The sequence below is a fragment of the Caretta caretta genome, chromosome 1, assembly GCF_965140235.1.
Source record: "Caretta caretta isolate rCarCar2 chromosome 1, rCarCar1.hap1, whole genome shotgun sequence".
Lineage (NCBI taxonomy): Eukaryota > Metazoa > Chordata > Testudines > Cheloniidae > Caretta > Caretta caretta.
Window position 1 is genome coordinate 289,215,782 of NC_134206.1, and position 18,331 is coordinate 289,234,112.

General features: G+C 40.3%; 1 protein-coding gene across 1 annotated transcript; it reads left to right on the forward strand.

Annotated features, from left to right (window-relative positions):
* The first annotated feature begins 2,092 nt into the window (after positions 1-2,092).
* On the forward strand, positions 2,093-4,901 carry IL22 (interleukin 22). The gene is made up of 5 exons (XM_048835871.2): positions 2,093-2,293; positions 2,881-2,946; positions 3,042-3,185; positions 3,486-3,551; positions 4,773-4,901. The coding sequence occupies exons 1-5, from the start codon at positions 2,093-2,095 to the stop codon at positions 4,899-4,901; spliced, it is 606 nt and encodes a 201-aa protein (XP_048691828.1).
* The last annotated feature ends 13,430 nt before the right edge of the window (positions 4,902-18,331 follow it).

The window sequence follows — 18,331 nt, forward strand, 5'->3', positions numbered from 1 at the left end:
CATGGATGCAGGAATACTGGACGTATTGCTCAGGATCCAGGGCTTTGGGTAAGACTAAGTCCAGCTGAAGTAGATTTTGTCCACACCCCAAATCTATCAATTCTTCCTCCATGTTTGGCCCTATTTTTATCAAGACCACGAAGTACCTTGGGATCAGTTCTATTGATTGGTTTGGATTCTCACCCACTTGACTGAAGAGGCATCCTATCTAGTCGCATTCCATTGTAGGGGATTCCCGTTGAATGTGCCCAGGTTGCCCACAGTTATAACATACCACTGGCCCTTTGTGGGAGGGCGATAGTAATCTCTTGAAAGTCTGGGATCTTGGGGCCCCTGTTCCTGGTGGGGACCTTGTGATGGGGAGGAACGTTTCAGTCGCTCGAGGTGGACCAATACTGTAACCCTTGCGAGGTTGGTAGGTTATCATCTCTCACCTCCGTTCTAAATGCGGCCAGCTAACAGGTAGACCAGCCTTCCCATTCCTTGCTAAGTTGACTTCCAAGAACCAATTAGTTGTCTTAGACTGCCTCCACAGTAGATGTAGGGCAAAACCATCAAACCCAGGTTTGTACCAACATAGGGAGAACATGCCGTTATTGTTCTAGGACAATATTGTCCATGAGCTCTGCCACTGCGTTGGCTTCTGGGTTTAGCCATTGGGTAGCCAAATCCTCAAGCCCTCCCATCTTCTAATCCTCTCCTTCCTTTTCCCAGCCTAGGACTATAATTAACCCACATTAAGTGCCCTTCCCATCACAACATTATATTAAAAATAAAACATAATCTTAGTTAACTCTCCTTTCGCTCTCCCAGCTCATCTTGTCTTACCTGTGTCCATCTTTTACACCTCAGTTTGCCAGTGACTGTACAAGGGAACTGCCCTGCACCTGCCCTGGATCCAATTACAGGGATGGCCCCCTGCACAGTTAGCTGCAGGATTGGGGCCTTAATTTGCAAGCGCGTCAGGACATGGACTATCTCAATATTCGTTACTTGTGAATATTGTCGGTGCCTAATAAAGAATAATAATACATCTTTCTTACCATTTGATTTTGGGTAATATTTACAAAAAGTTAAATTCCTCCTTAGCTTGTAGCCCTTCCACCGCCCCCACCATTATTTTAAGCACAAAGTGTAGTATTTGTGCTCTGAAGACCCTGGTTTATCTGAATAGAATGAAGAACACGGAATTCATTTACATAAACAGTTGTACAAATGTGAGGCAGTTCAGTGCAAATGATGCTCACTGTGGGACATGTTTCAGTTTTGGAAAATGAGGATTTGGGAGCAAAGGGGGGTCCTATAAATGAGGTCTTACTATATTGATTATATTTAGACCTTGATCTTTCAAAGAGAGCTGTGTGGACACAGGCGGAACTCCATCAATGTCAGTAGGGCTCTGGGCAGGTGCATGGACCCCAACTCTTGGGGGGCAGGGACAGCGTCTGACTGTGTATTTGACAGCACCTAGCACAATGGGGCCCCAGTCTCCACTAATGCCTCTCGGCACTACAGTAATACAAATAATAAATAAGTATAAATGTAGAACATGTTTACAAAATTGAATCAAGTCTAAAATCAAACTGCTGAGTGAGCTGGTGTGTTATGATCAAGACAAAGGTCACAAAACCTGTCAACTTTACAATAAACAATTTTTTCAAAAGAGCATCCCGGGTTCACATCCGTGTAACTTCAACAATACGTCAGGAAAAGCCCCTGTCCACCCCAACATTAAAAATGGGGTTACTTATAAGAAACGGAAGAGTGCAAAGCCCTTGTGGTTGTGTTCTGTGTGGGTTTGGGTGGTGGTTATTCTCAGAAGAGGATGCTGGAAAGTAAGAGATTTGCTGATGTCATTTTTAATTCATCACCAGACACCCAGGAAAAAGATGCTGATGGGTCTATATAAGATGCACCTAGACTCCAGCACAGCACAACAAGAATCCCGGCAAAGGTAAGATTTGAAGTCTACCTGGCTTTCTTGCTTTGTCTTACCCAGTCTCTCTCTCTGATGATGGCCGTCTCTCTTTCTCATCGGTGCAGAATACTGTAGCTGCGGCCCAGCTGAACTCACTACTTTGGATTTTGAGCTATGGTGTCCATACAGAACTGGATGAGGTGCTCCCCGGCCTGGATCTTTTTCTGCTTCTGCTGTCTTCCTCTCCTTCTCCTGGCCCTCCCCATGCCTCCAAAACGAGCAGGATTTGCTCCTGCCAGTCACTCCTGCAGACTGAGAAAGATGAGCTTCCAGCAATCCTACATCAGGAATCGCACTTACACGTTGGCCAAACTGGTATAGTAACCTATCTATCTATTATGGTAGTACTTGAGTGTCCTCTCTCCTCTCCATTGCAATGGGTCTCCCCTCCCATATTCCACTTTCTTTCTACCCCCGCCCCCCACCTCTACATGGACATGTACTTATGCTGCAGTGATGCTTTTAGAGGCAGGTATAGTACACTACCTGCTAAATACATAGTTTTGTGAAACTCCCTCAACGATCTGTGGAGGGATAACCTACTGGTGAAGCATAGCTCATTTCTAATGAACTGCTGTGCACTCCACTAAATTTCTTCTGCTTTCCCTGGGGCTGGCAAATTTTGAAAAAAGAGTTTTCATTTCTCTCTCCCCCTAGCCCCATTCAAAGCTGGCCACGGACATTACTCTAGGAATAACTAGTAAGCTCCTCCGAAGAGCACAACCTCCTATACACTTCTACTGACTCTCCCTCCTCCCCAGTAGGCTCAGCCTTCTCCATCTCACCCGGGGTCCCCTCTGAGGTATAATCCCTCAATCCGGCGGCTGTCACTCAAAGCAGGGTGTCAGTTGTAGTGTCCTGCACTATTGTTGTAGAATACTGACTTCCTTTCTACCTCTCAGGCTAGTCTCTCGGACCAGGACACGGACAACAGGCTCATTGGACAGCAGCTGTACATTAACGTCCAGGTGAGCTTTACATACGCTGCACAAAGCCAGCTGCCTAAGCTGCATTTCTTGGTTTATTATTATATAGGGTGACCCTCCTACTCTGTGTTTTGTAGGAGACTAATCGCTGCTATGTGATGAAGAGGGTAATAGAGATCATAGTGAACGAAGTACTTCTCTCTGTGACCAGCAACCGTTACCCATATATCCATGAGGTGGCACAGTTCTTAGCAGCTCTGAGCACGGAGCTAAGTGACTGCGTAAGTACTGCACACTTCTACAGACCCTGGCTGTTTCCCACCCTACCTCTCCTGCACCTTCTCGTCTCTGGTTCCCATCCTTCGTTCTGCTCTCAGGTGGCTTCTGAATTTCGAGTGTAGCCTTAGCAGTGTGCTGTAGTGGCAAGGTGAGCACCCACTGGGTGCTGAAATCAAAGGAAACCTCAGATCAAGATACCCAAATTCAGGCTTGTGAAATCAAATAGATTAATAGAAAGGTGTGAAACAGAAAAACCGCACTGTCACACCTTCACCAACCAAACCCTGGCTTTTGTTTTTCAGAAATTCTCAGGACACAGAGAACATGTCGAAAAGAACCTGGAAGAAATGAAAGACAAAATTAAGCAGGTACGTTTGTTTTAACAAGACCAGTGCCAGGCCCCCAAGTAGCTATTACAAATAACTTACTTTGCTGATTTTAAGACTAACAGATTAATGAATTGGCTGTGATTTGCCAGGTCATTATTTTTCATTGTTGTTCCAATGTCCCTATTGAGCTTGATCCAAAGCTGACTGAAGTCAGTTGCGGTCTTTCTGTTGACTCCAATGAATTTTGGATTAGGCCCATTATCAGCTGTGACTAATGATGAAAAAATACCCATTTCAGTTGGCTCTTGTGTAATCCAAAACTATAAACAGTTTAATGCAGAAAAAAACACAGTTGTGAAGCTAACCTTCTAAAGTGAGCAGACATTATTTAAGGGGTAAGGGCTGCAGTGGTGATAGGGGGGCTAGGGACATTTCTACTTCTCCTTTGTCTTATTTAGATTGTAAGATTTTTGGCATAGAGATCATTTCTTATCTATAGCTCTGAACCAGCAAGTGAATATTTCCAGTGAAGTTAAGAGACTTACTCACTTGCATAAAATTACTCCCAGGTGTAAGCACTGGCAGGATTGGGGCCTGTGTTTGTTAATGGTGCTATGCAAGTATGTCCCTGAAATGGTAACCTGGACTTTATGTTCTTTATTGCCCAAACTGAGACTATAATGATATGCAAACTGTAATAGAGATATCACCATGTGCACTTAATGACTGAATGAATGTAACGCTACAGACAAGTCATTGCAATTTTTAACCTTAAAAGAAAATAAATAGATTTTTAGAACTTAAAAACTTCCTCCACCAACTGTGTCATGGTTGCTGTAGTGTACAATGTGATCTTTTATTGGAAAGAGACTGTAGGCTGGACTGTTCAGCCAATCGGGCAATCAGTTAGGGACAACTTCCTCAGATGTCATATTAAAAGCATCATAAGCCAAACCTCAGCACTGTTATGATGCTACTGTATATTGTGTGATTTCTATGTTCACTTGATACATCTCTTGAGTAATTTAAAATGGAATTGGGCAAGGTCCTGGAACATAGACTGGAGGGAACAATCCAGCATTGCATTGGTTTGGATTAGGTAGTTTCCATCTTGATGTCTACTGACATTAACAGGATTATTTGTAAGAGTAAAGTGAACAGAATTTAGCTCTATTTCTATGAAAATATTATATTCCAATCTAAATCTTTGGTGACATAATGAGATATTAAAGAATTTTCTTTTTTTTTCTCTCTATATAGTTGGGAGTTAGTGGAAAGAACAAAGCAATTGGAGAGCTGGATTTGCTCTTTGATTACCTGGAAAATGCGTGCACTGAAGCACCGAAGAAAATTGTTACTAGTAAGGGAGGAAACAAGAGGAAAAACTGAAAGAACCTCCAGGAAACCACTGCTATGATACAAACCATATATCTATTAGGAAGAAGCACCTTTTGGAGTGGTAGTTATTTAACAGTGCCAAACATTTCAACTTCAACCAAGTGCTTAAGTATTTTGTTGATTGGGGCCTATGTGCGCAAGCACAAGTGGATATTTTGAAAGCTATGTGGTGGTGCTTGCCTGCATCTGTCCCAATGTCTTTAACTTGAAAAATCTTTCTCGGAAATGTTGCCGTCCTTTTGTCAAATTGATCCTTCTCTAGAAAACAAATATTTCAGGTTCTTTTAGCAAAAAGTATTTACAGGCTTTTAATATTTAATGCTAATTTATTGAACAGCAATAATTATACATTTATTTATATAAATTAATAGTGTGAATTTATTTATAAAAATGTACCAGAGGCTTTTACATGAAATATGGTATAACTTACAACTGTTATTATAATATTTATAGAATGATACTTTTGAAAGAGCTGCTTATTTGATATCTCTTTCATTGTTATTTATTATAATAAATACTTTGATTTTCCAAATATTGCAGTTTCCTGAGGCTTTTCTTTCTAACTCAAACACCTGCACATGCAGGAAGATGCTGCTTGGCTGACAGTCCACTGGCCGCACAGTATCATGGGGGATGCAGGGTCAAGTTCTGGGACATGCTTCTCCCTCTGTAGTGAGAATTCAATAGAACAGTGCAGGGCCTCAGAGGGGCATCTTTGCATTTCCCCTATGCAGGACCAGGCAGGTGGAACCAGATCAGCCCCGGATGGTCATTGCAGCAGTGAGTAACAGACAGAGTAAAGGAATGCCCTATGCTCGGGAGTCCTGCTGCACAGGATTTGGGCACAAAACTGGTGTAGCTAACTCTGCACCTCCCTTGTGCCAAGTGCAATTCATCCCTGCCTGCCCCACCTTATCAACTCCACTGGTTATAGCTCAGTAATGAATTCCCACCTGCCCTTTTGTAATAGATTTGCACTGGGGAAGGGACATTAACGTCAGTGGAGTTATTCCTGATTTACACTGGTTGAAGTGAGAGGTAATTCAGGCTCCTGAGGCTGGTCGTTCACTGCCTGAACTGGTAGGCTCACCTGGAGAACATAAAGGGAACATTTTGTGTTGCCTGCTGGTGAGCCTTTGTTGGTGACCCACAGATAGCCCATTCTTTGTCTGGCCCTAATTTTTCTATTAGTTCTAATATTTATTTATATAGCTTTTAAAATAATAAAGATGCCTGTCAAGGCTGATTCTGTACTCTGGCACTTTGAGTGCGGAAGGTGGGCCCCGCAAGGATTTTAAAAATTAATACTGGCCACTCCAGGCTGGTATTAAACTCCCAAGGTCACAGCTTCTCTCTGACCTTGGATAGCTAGATGCCACCACCACCCAAGTGCAAGCTCTCCCCCCCGGCTCTTTTGAGAACCCAGGAAGGAACACTTGGGAATTCCTTCCTGTGAGGTACCCTCAAGCCCTTTCACCACCCTTCCCGGGAAGAACTGAGAAAATAACAAAGGAAATCAGCTGTTGCCACAAGCTAATTAAACAACATATGCATAAACCTCTTAGGGGCACAAAAATCCAATCCTAATCTTAAAAAAGGTAAATTTTATTAAATCCCAAAAAGAAAGGAAATACATTTGGAACTTAGGCTTTTTGCTAGATCCAAAAAGTTACAAAAGAAACAATTACAAAAATTAAGCATCAAGATAGCTTTCTTGAGGTTCAACTTAAAGGTTACAAGCAAAACAAATGCATCTGGGGTTAGCACAGAGGAGTCCACAAGCCAATAAGAAATAAAAGAAATAACCCTAATTGCATCTTCCTAGACATTCCCTTATTACTTACATATCTGGGGTTTCAGATAAGTAGGGTTGAGGTATGAGTTGATGCTTTTCCTACCTGGTTTTAAAGCTTTTTACAGCATAGCTCCAGCCCTGTCCTACTCTGTCCCCCCTCTCCAGAGAACAACAGCAAACAAAGGGAAGTTTTTTTCCCCAATTTTAAAAAGTTCTAGCCCTCCCATGGGCTCTTTTGGTCAGGTGCCCATTCCCTTTCTTTTAAATAGCCAGGGAGACTTTTTAACCCTTTGCATGTAAAGCAAGCAGAAAACAGTCACCAAGAAGGACTTTATAGCTAACTGGCTGGGTGTCCATAAAAAGCAGCTACTTCCCCCCCTCCCTTCATTTACCACAATGACTATCCCCAGCTCTAGGCCACCCTACCATAACTAATCATGGAATAAACACAATTATTTTAAACCTCAGCCAATCTGAAAGTCATTCCATAGGAACGCGGTTGGCCAGCCAGCCAGCCACCGGTCCTCTGCATCACTGTGGGATGCATATCCTCAGCTCTCTCCAGGAGGCCTCTCAAACAGCTGTCTTTTGCAGCATGCCCGCAAAGTCACCACACTTGAGCTCTTTTGGACCAGGCAAGCAATAGGCAGCCTGCCCGCTCTGAAAGAGGCCTTGACAATCTTCACACAAAAGGGACCCATTACTTCCCTACTGCCTTTCACCAACCAGAAAAGACATGAATCCTCTGGATCCAAAGCACAGGTTGTGGTATGAAGTTCTTCCAACAACTCAGGAGCATTGTTGGCCAAAACTCTAGCAGAGAAGACAAGGCCTTTGTCCCCTCAGGAGTTTGCACTGTGACCACTGAAGAAGAAAACCTATCCCTAATGTGATCAGTCTTGTCAGCAAAATAATAAACAATGCCCTCTCAATGGGAAGATCTCAGACCAGCTACTGAGCTGAGATAGCCTGGTAAATCCAAACTATCTACCATCTAAAATGAACTTGCTGATTGAGATTTTGTAGATGCTATGGTGGAGGAAAAGAACTTTTTTTTTTGCCCTCTACCCGGAGCCTCAGCAACAGAGTTCTTAAAAAATCTGCATGTTGGAACCAATCAGCCTTGGCATGAGACTTCCACTACTGTCACTCCAGATGTCTTCCCTCTTGCTTCATTTATCGCAGATCATCCATAAACTAGGGTGACCTGGGAGAACAAGGGGCTGGGGGGGGACGGGGGGACAAGAGCCACCTCAGAATACAGAGCAAGCAGACCTGCTTTTTTGCTCATAGATAATTACAAAGCAACTTCTGGACTTCACACAGCAGAGATAGTGAAGCCCAAAGCTTGGAGAGCAGTTTCCACATCTTGCTGAGTAAGTATGGGTGACAGCCTAACTATCTCTTAGTCACAGTAATCACAGGGTTTCTCAATGGTGACATTTCCATGCTTTACAAGTGACCCAGAATCAATGAGAGCACTGACATGTCTAATATCTGCTGTTGCTGGATGCAAAATCTGGACAAATGAAAGGTGCAAATATCCAGAGGGGCTGCCCAAAAATGGTTGTATCATGTCAGCTTGTGGCTTTGAGATACAAATAGTAGTCCAAGCCCAGATCTGAATAATCTAAAGGGTGAGCTGAATAAATCTTCCCCATTGGGATCCCTAGCAATAGATACCTAGGACCTGATATTGCTCTTACTCACTTCAGTGTAACTCAGGAGTCAGTAGATTTACAATCTGTATAAAACAGGTTTAACTGAGAGGAGAATCTGGCCCCTAGAGTGAGCTAATATTGGCACAGAGGTTACAATCAGTCCCAGGTCTATGAATGATGCTGTCACGAGAAAGATTATAAAAATGCAAAAGAATAAAGCCTGGAATACAACCTTGAGGGGTTGTATAGTTTAAAGGACATCTACCCAACAACATGCCACATATGCAAATATAAGATTGAAAATAACATACCATCCCTAAGATTCCTGACCATAATTCAAGAAAATCGAACAATGCTGCTAATAAGCCACATGTGCAGGATAGGTAAATGGTGTAATTGAAACTATGGTAGGGGTGATAACAGTTCTGTGTCTGTGATACATCGCTATCAATTTACACATTTGTAATATATTTCTCCTGGTGTGTGGATTGTTTGTTAATATGTAACTTCAGAGATAGTCAAATGAGAGTGGCTTTGGCCAATTAGGCATGTTCATCACGAACAAAAGTATTAAGCATTTCAGAAGTTATGTAAATCAGAGGAGTCTGTCTCTGTTTAACATTAGGTACCAATCCTCAGGTGAAATATACAGATTTTGGTTTCCTTACTATTAATAGGAATATATTGATGAATGTTTTTAAAAAGAAAGTATTCCTATTCCTTCCCACCTCCAGGGAGAAAATAAAAAATATTTTGAAAACAACCATTCACTTTCCTTCAGCAAAAATAACCCAACAGCGCACCCAAATAAATAAACAAAAGTAGTCTTTAAACTAATGGTTCTCAACCTGCGGCCCATGGATTACTTGTGGCCCGATCAGCACACAGCTGCAGCCTATGTGACATCCTGAAGGCCCTACAGGTAGTATATATATTGTGTGGATGTGGCCCACATAATGCATAGAGAACTGCATATGTGTTCCACAATGGTAAATAGGTTGAGAACCATTGCTTTAAACATATCATCACCATTTAAGGGGCAGGATTAAATACTGGCAAAATTGGGCCAGTTTTCTTTGTAGAAATTGAGGTATGGACACATGGCAAGTGTTTCAAAACCAAAAACCACTCCCTGTTTTAGTAAAAATACGTCAGATTGAAATACTGTGAAGAAATTGAGTGAAAACTTATATTTGACTGTTGCTCCACTTAAAACTTTAGGGTATCCTTGTCTATGAGAACTTGTGAGACTCTACCATGGAAATCTGAGTCCCAGTTTCAGAATGACTGAATGTGAAACGATGTTGTTTCCTGAGAATTGCATGGTTGCATTGATAAAAAACCTACCGTTTTAGCTTAGTTAGCTCTCCAATTGGCATCTGGCATAGGACCCAGATGCCTGAAAATGTGCAGGGAGCCCGCTCATTTATTTGTGATAAATTTATTTGTGATAAATTTGTGATAAACTAGTCAGTTTTTTTGTGATAAATCTATTCTTGAGGTTTCTGGATTTGGTTTTCATTACTCATTGATATATATGGGTTGTAACAAACTATCCAGGTCCTCAAGAGCCCATTCCTGATCCCACTGACATTAGTGACAAAATTCCCACTGATTTCAAAGGGCGCAGGCTCAGGTTCTTAATCTGTGTTTATACTGACTGAATTATACTGCAATATTATCAACATTTTAATACATTTGTTAAAGTGGAAGTGAAGAATCAATGCTGTCTTATGGGAGCTGTGCTCCAAAAACTCCCATTATTGACGATTCCCTGGGGAACTAGAGTTATTGTAGAATTCACTCATGTTAAGAGGTCCATTATAACACCTGATTGTCATTTGTTCCTAACTTTCCAAACTCTCCATCCTTCATCTTTGATAAACTTTTCTCACAGGTTTGAGTAAAACCTCTTCCGTCATTTTGGAATGAGGTCAGTGGTTTTTCAAGCCTTTCTATATTGTGAACCCTCGCATGTTATGAGAGGAAAAAATTGCAGTCTTCCCCCCACTCTGTGCTCCCAACTAAAGGATAGTGGTTCTAACCCCAGGCTGAGAGTCCCTGAGTTAGGTAATGGCACTTTCTCAGCCTCGTTTTGCACACTGATAACTCAAAAATGGTTGAACTTGGAGGATTCCCACACTGCATGTGGCTCTTTCCCAGTGAAGAATAGTTGCTTTGCTAAGAGCAGCATTTACAAACAATATAATAAAAACATATATAGATGTTCACCTTTAACATTCACACAAGTGCAGAGCAACATTCTACTACTTCTGGTAGTGCTATGGTGGTGGTTAAAAGAAACAGTTATGCAACTCCACAATGCTGTGAAAAGGGTTCACATGCGTTTAAGTGGTGCACTTGAAAGGGTGATGCACAAAGCTTACTGGTGGGGCAGCTAGGGTGTGAGGGGGTCTCTGCTACATGGAGATCTGCCTAGAAGGAAGAAGTCTGAGATGGTCAACTCATTTTGTATCTTGCAGTGATGCGTTGGTCACATGGTAATGACTTTTGGACACTTCAGCTATGAAATCTGAGGCTATGTCTACACTACAACCTATGTTGGCAAAACTTATGTTGCTCAGGGAGGTGAATATTACATTCCCCTGAGTGACATAAGTTACGCCACCATAAGCGCTACTGTGCACAGTTATGTTGGCAGGAGAGCTTCTCCCACTGACATAGCTACTGCTGCTCTTTGAGGGTGGATTAATTATGTCGATAGGAGAGCTCTTCCTCTTCAGCATAGGGTGGCTACATGAGAGATCATATGGAGTCAGTATACCTGCGCTGCCATAAGCCCCCTAGTGTAGACATAGCCTAAATAAAACCAGTGACTTAGGCCTTGATCCTTCAGAAATGTGCACACATGCTTAACTTTACTGACATGAATAATTTCACTGACTCCAATGGGACTGCTTACTTGTTTAAGTGTTGGCAGGTGAAAAGCTTTACATATTGTTATTGATTTTTACTTTAAGAACATCTAGGCAGCAACAGTGTGAATTCATATTTCCCCTGTAGATATTTCCTAAGTTTTCCATTTCTATTTTAAAATCAGTAACAGAACATTCCCTGTACACATCCTCTCATGTTGGTGACCCAGTAACATGGAAAATGAATATCAATATTAAAATTTGCATTTTATGCAAGAAAAGCCAGTGAAGAGTTTTTTAAAGTAAGGTGTTTGTAGCAACTCACCTTTTCCATACTTTTGAAAAGCAGAGAAGCAGTCTGAATTTTTGCCCGTGACTGTTAGGTTTCTTCGGTAACCTCATTATCTAAACCAAGACAAGGGAGAAGTTGCAGATTTATAAATTATCTCCGTCTTTGCTGTGTGGTTACAGGAATATGAGATAAATGCGATGTTAACATACAGTGGTGACAGATTAGCAAGAATAAACCTCGGTAGGTTCAAAATTTTGGATAAACATCTAAAAACCAGATGCTTATCAGGAACTTATTGAAATAGTTTGGCTGAAAAAAACAGGCTGGAAATCTTGTGAGGATGTCTTGTGAGATTTTCAGAACTTTCAAGTTTGGATCAAGGGAGATGCAGGGGGAGAAACACCTTCTTTGAGGGATTTCCGCCCCAGGTTGTGACCTATAATAAGCACAGACATTTGAGAAAATCTAAAACCAAAAAAGAGCTAATTAAATGTTTGGTTTTGGTCCAAATTGGACTAATGTGTGGGTTTATTCTTATTATATCAGGATGCTAGTGATAAAAGAATCTGAAGGCTGGAAAGAGATATCTTTAAATGAGATATCTTTAGGGGACTTGAGCTTATCACTCAGTGCAAGTGGTACAGACTTTACTTGCCTCTACAGCTGTAGATGAGAAAACCAGCAAGATTAAGGGATTTTCTGTACAGAATGATACAGGATGGGCAGGAATGGTGATCCTAGCCTGTGTTTGCCAGAAGCTGGGAATGGGCGACAGGGGATGGATCACTTGATGATTATCTGTTCTGTTCATTCCCTCTGGGGCATCTGGCATTGGCCACTGTTGGAAGAAAGGATATGGACTAGATGGAGTTTGGTCTGACCCAGTATGACTGTTCTTATGTTCTTATCGTTAACTTTGCTCATGTGAGTAAGGTTAAGTGCACGCATCTATGTTTGCTGAATTGGTGCCTAAAGCTCTAATTGGAACACTTATCAAAGATAACTTGCTTGTTTGCTGTAAATTAGAACTCACTAAAAACTTCATTAAATCTACAAATATTTAGATTTGGGAGCATTCCTGAATTTATTGTTGCTAAGAAGCTCTTAGTTAAAGTTTCAACCTTTAAAATTTAATTGATTGCAATTGAGCCTCTTTTAAACATACTGTAAGTGTGTTATATATGTTTTAAGACATCCTCTATTTTTTAAAATACTTCTGCTGTAACTAGAAATATTATACTCATTTTCACAACAGCATATCACAAAGATCAGATAATTAGGCCTGGAAATGCATACGCCATCTGCAGTTAAATGAAAATAATATTTCACTTTTTTCCTGATATTGCTAAAATAACACACAATTGATGCAACAAATATTATCTTTATCATCTGAATTATATTCTCTGGTGTTTTAGACATCCGTGTTATCATTATCATAAACTATATTTAATTCAAAATAAGTGATATATTTTTTCTATTATAATGCAAAGTCTCTAATTGTATTAGTTTAATAAATAATAGTACTTCTTACAGGTGAATAACTGGATACAGCTGTTGAAAGATCTGATGCAATCTTGCTATCTAAATATCAATAATATCTTGTGATGCTTCATTTTTCTATAACCTTTTAGGCTTCATTTTTTAGTTCACTCTCTTATATATAAATGATAGCTAAAAGGAGACCAGTTTTTTCACTACACTTAACTGTTTCTATGGTGCTCATTTTTGTGCACTAGTCCTGTTGAATTTTATGTATTTTTAAAAATCAGTATGTTTTGTGTGACTCATCATTCAATTCCTGTATTTTGTCTTTTGAAAGAACACAGACATGTAATTATTTCAGAGGGTTAATTAAAATAAATGAACTCTACCTGGCAAAAATATGCAAGATCAGAGAAATAATGAGATTCCCTAAGACCTGCAGCTAACAAAGAAAAGAAAGGAATACCCCCAGTGGGAAATGGAGAAGACAGAGGAGAGAAACATAAAGAATGGTTAACCACAAAATAGAGAGAAGATTCTAGAAGATCATCAAATTTACCATGTGCCATTATCCCACTACCTTCCCAAGCAGGTCTCCTCCTTTTTCTGGGCCCACCACTGGAGAATAGGTTGTGGGATGTTTGTAATGCGTTGAACCTTCACCAAGCAGATGTTTAGCTGCTGGAAGTACACTAAAAATGTTTGTTTTCAGCAACCAAAACCAGACACATTTCTGCCCAACATACCAAACTAACCAAAACTTGTTTGGGTTGTCAACAACCAGAAAGTGATTTTTGGTTGCCATAAGATTTTTTTTTTTTAATGAAAATGAACATTTCCCATAGCAATTTCTGTTTGATGAAAAAAGCCATTCTGTGTTGAAAACACATTTCAACCAAACAAAAAATTCTACCTGCTCTAATAATGATTTTTCTCAGGGCAGTTTCTGTCATCTGTTTTTCACCTGCCCAGTATATCAGTTCCAACACTTTTTCTACTGTCTGGCTATGTATCTCAAATTTCCCTATATAGATAATAAAGTATCACTGTAGTTTCAGGAGATTTTCCAGAAATTATATTATTTATTATTTCAGAAATTATATTGCAAAATTTCTTCCTTGATAAAGTTTGTATTAAAAATGGTACTGTCTTTTCTAAAAGTTAAGTCTATCCTACTCACCACCGTAATGTTGTTTTCTCCATCCCCTGAAGTCTTTGCAGGATTGAGGCTTTAGTCACTGGAAGGTCGTAGTTTTTTAGCTCATCTCTCAGTTCACCTCAGCCAGTACCCCTCCTATGGATCCCCTGCAGGAGATTGGAAGCTCTCTTGGTGCAACCTTGGATGAGGGAGCGAAGTGGGAAAAAAAAGTCAGAGTAAGAAATGGATGAAAAAATAGAGCAGAGAGTGGGCAGAGTGGAAAACAAATTCAGATAAACGTGAAAAATGGGGCAAAGAGGGGGAGGCAGAAAGAGAACATTTCTAATTAAAAATAGGGTAGTGTTTATCATCTTACCTCTAGCTATTGCAGGGATTGCAGGGACTTTTCGAAAACCGTCTTGAAATTACAAGAGAAAAATGCTACACAGATTGGAACTAGTGGTGAACATCCATTCATTGTGTAAACAAATAACAGCTAGGAATAGTATTATGTCTATTGGTGGAAGTTCAATATTGATGTCTTCGGCTGCAGGGTATTCTCACAGATTAACTCTGCTTTGGGCTTTTGTTAATATGAATTTGGTGGCAGAAAAATAATAATGCTCCATGAGGAGTTTAGAATCATTGTAGTTAATTGAGTTGAGGATGAGACTAGCATGCCTACACTTGAATACTATCTTTCCCATGCCCTAATTGCTTTACCAAAAAAACACTTATTCAACAGCCTTCAAGAGTATGGACAGTAAAATCAGTATAAGTGGGTGTAGTTCTTAGCCTCTATCAACTTAATTTTCAAAAGTGACTAGTGATTTTGGATGCCCCAGTTTTTCAATGCCCAACTTGAAATATTTTAAAGGGGACTGCTTTTCAAAAAGTGCTGAGCCCCAACTTCTGAAATGTAGACCCTTCACAGGCATCCAGAATTGGACACTAAATATTACTAGTCACTTTTGAAAATTTAAGTTTTTATCTTTGTATGATCATGAAAGGGAAGAATACTGATAAAAGATGCACAATAGGAAAGTTTTAATATTTGTGCCTTGGAAATTTCAAACTGGAATTCGAATATAACCTGTAGACTGATTGAAGTCTAAGGAGTCTGATTGATCTGAGAAATTCTGATCAGATGATTGAGGTAAAATTTACAGTAATTTGAAAGAAATCTGTTGACAATCAGCTGTTTTACTAAAAGGCAAATGAAAACAGATCAGTTGATTAAGGTTAAAAAGATTAGACTCTCTGACCAATTGAACCATTACAAGCTTCCAAAGGAGGAGAGTAGATAACCAGAGTGTTTAAAAACAATTCACATTCTATACCACTGCCATGGTGTTATTTACATACTACAAACAGAGATAAATCTCCAGCATAAAAGTAACAATATTTTATTTTTCTTTCTCCAAATTTAAGTTTTCATTCTGCTTTATCTAATGCCTTTGGAGTGTTCTGAAGTTTCTCTTCCAACAACAACCTAAAATATTCTGGATGTGGTATTTATATAATCCCAGATTTAGTAATGTGCATTTTTACACTCATGATTACATACGTATAATTGTGAACACCTAGTGGTCAACTAAAACACTGCATTTATGTATATTATATAAAGGTCCTTGCACTGAATCATCACATGCCCAGGTGCAAAGTGTGTATGCATAATTTAGGCATCCATGTCTGAAAACTTGGCTCATAATGTTTAGTAATTATAAAACTTATTAACTCAAATGATTAGTAATAGTTCATAAATGTCATAGATGGTAACTGAAGGCTACAGGGAGTGGCATATAAATATAATCGTATATTGTACCTATCTAGTGTATCTATACCTATCTACCTATGTACTGAACTGAAACATTTCCCCTAACAATGTTAAGACGCTTGCAGAGCCAGCTTTGGACGCTGGGAGCTATTCCTTTCCAAACTTCTCTTCAAGAGGGTAGTCACTAGGGCTCCTCACATCTTTCTGTCCCAAAACCAACAGGGGTGCTGCCATCTACAAAACCCCACAAGAATCCATCACTTCAGATAATCTTGCTGAGCCCTAAGATTGCAGCACTCTGTCATTTTGGGTCTTGCAAGTGTCCTCAAACTGGCTCTGGAGATTTGAGCACTGGTGTCCATATGAATCTTTGCAGGTTTCCTTAGCATGGACTGTTAGAAGTGCAGGCATTGTGCTAAAAAGTTGGTGAACTGAATTTTTTCTCAGTTGAACCACATACATTTAAAGTACTGAATAGCTTCAGTGCTTCAGGATTCAGATATGTACCAAGAGCACTCTAAATATTATTTATTATTTGTGTTATGGGAGTGCCTGAGAGCCCCACGCAAGCACTGAGCTACCATAATCAACCCTTATTACGAAGACCGTCTTTGCTCCAAACAGTTTACCAACTAAGCAAGTACGCCGACTTTTAGCTCAACTTTTAATGGGCCAGTAGCTTAGTCTGCATTTCAACAGGATGTCAGCACTGCAGCTGACGTTCCAACTTGTGCTATAAAATGGTACCCGCCTACATATCTATGATTAGAATTAAGCCCTAAATGTTCATTGTATTGAACTATAAAGTTTTTATACGAGGGAGCCCTATTTTCTTTAGTGCTTTTTATTATTGGCATGCTAACCTTCTGCACCAGTTAATCTAGGTCTGAGCTGGATTCAAATGCTAGTTCCATGGCCACAGAAAGACTGCTCTCTGGCTTGCTGAGTCATGTGGGGAGCTCTGCAGAGGTGGAGAAGCCCAGGAGACTGAAGTCACTAATGCCTTCTCACTCTGTGGCAGGAGCATGCGGAAAGTGGAAAGTGAAACTTCCAGCCCGAAGACCTTTCAGCCACGTCTGAAGTTTCAGTGGTGCAGATGATCATCAGACTTCTTGTGAAAGCCCATCACTGCTGGGCTACATGGCCCATTTAAAACTGGAACTCTCCTGACACTGCAGAGGGTGGGGAGGCAGGGGATGCAGCTGCGAAATTTGCAGCAAAGTACGTCATGTTGAATATATTAGTCTTGCGCCCTGAAATCCACTTCCAGGTACAAACAAGGAGACAGCTGCTATAATGCTTAAAGCTATTTTAAACAACAGGTATTGTCGTGAAATTCACTACAATCTGATCTGTCACATTTATTCACTATGGTATTTAAACAGTAAGCACAGAACCCAAAGCTTAAGGTAGCACTAAACACACCTAAGAAACCTTAGCTCTCCCCCTCTTCCATAATTCCAAAATGTTAAGTGATCCCCATTACTACCTCCTCTTTGTCTCTCTCTTTTTTAAAAAACTTTCCTAGGCCCTGATCCCACAAAGTGCTTCAGCATGTGTGTAAGTTTAAGCACGTGAATAATCCCATTGAAGAACGTAAGAATGACCATACTAGGTCAGACCAAAGGTGCCCAATGCCTCAATCATATCACCCCTTAGTCATCTCTTTTCCAAGCTGAAAAGTCCCAGCCTTATTAATCTCTCCTCGTACAGAAGCCATTCCATACCCCCTAATCATTGTTGTTGCCCTTTTCTGAACTTTTTCCAATTCCAATATATCTTTTTTGAGATGGGGTGACCACATATGCACGCAGTATTCAAGATCTGGGCATACCATGGATTTATATAGAGGCAATATGATATTATCTGCCTTATTATCTATCCCTTTCTTAATAATTCCCAACATTCTGTTAGCTTTTTTGACTGCCACTGCACACTGAGTGTGTGTTTTCAGAGAACTATCCACAATGACTCCAAGATCGCTTTTCTTGAGTGGTGGTAACAGCTAATTTATACCCCATTATTTTATATGTATACTTGGGATTATGCTTTCCAATGTGCATTACTTTGCATTTATCAACATTAATTTCATCTGCCATTTTGTTGCCCAGTCACCCAGTTTTGAGAGATCCTTTTGTAGCTCTTTGCAGTCTGCCTGGGTCTTAACTATCTTGAGTAGTTTTGTATCATCTGCAAATTTGGCCACCTCACTGTTTACCCCGTTTTCCAGATCATTTATGAATATGTTGAATAGGACTGGTCCCAGTACAGAGCCCTGGGGGACACCACTATTTACCTCTCCATTCTGAAAACTGACCATTTAATTCTACCCTTTGTTTCCTATCTTTTAACCAGTTACCGATCCACGAGAAGACCTTCCCTCTTATCTCATGACAGCTT

Excerpts from the sequence above, each read along its gene's own strand:
- IL22 (XM_048835871.2), top strand. The coding sequence starts at position 2,093 with ATGGTGTCCATACAGAACTGGATGAGGTGCTCCCCGGCCTGGATCTTT. Across the intron at positions 2,294-2,880 it reads CTTACACGTTGGCCAAACTG|GCTAGTCTCTCGGACCAGGA; the intron begins GTATAGTAACCT and ends TCTACCTCTCAG. Across the intron at positions 3,186-3,485 it reads GCACGGAGCTAAGTGACTGC|AAATTCTCAGGACACAGAGA; the intron begins GTAAGTACTGCA and ends TTTGTTTTTCAG.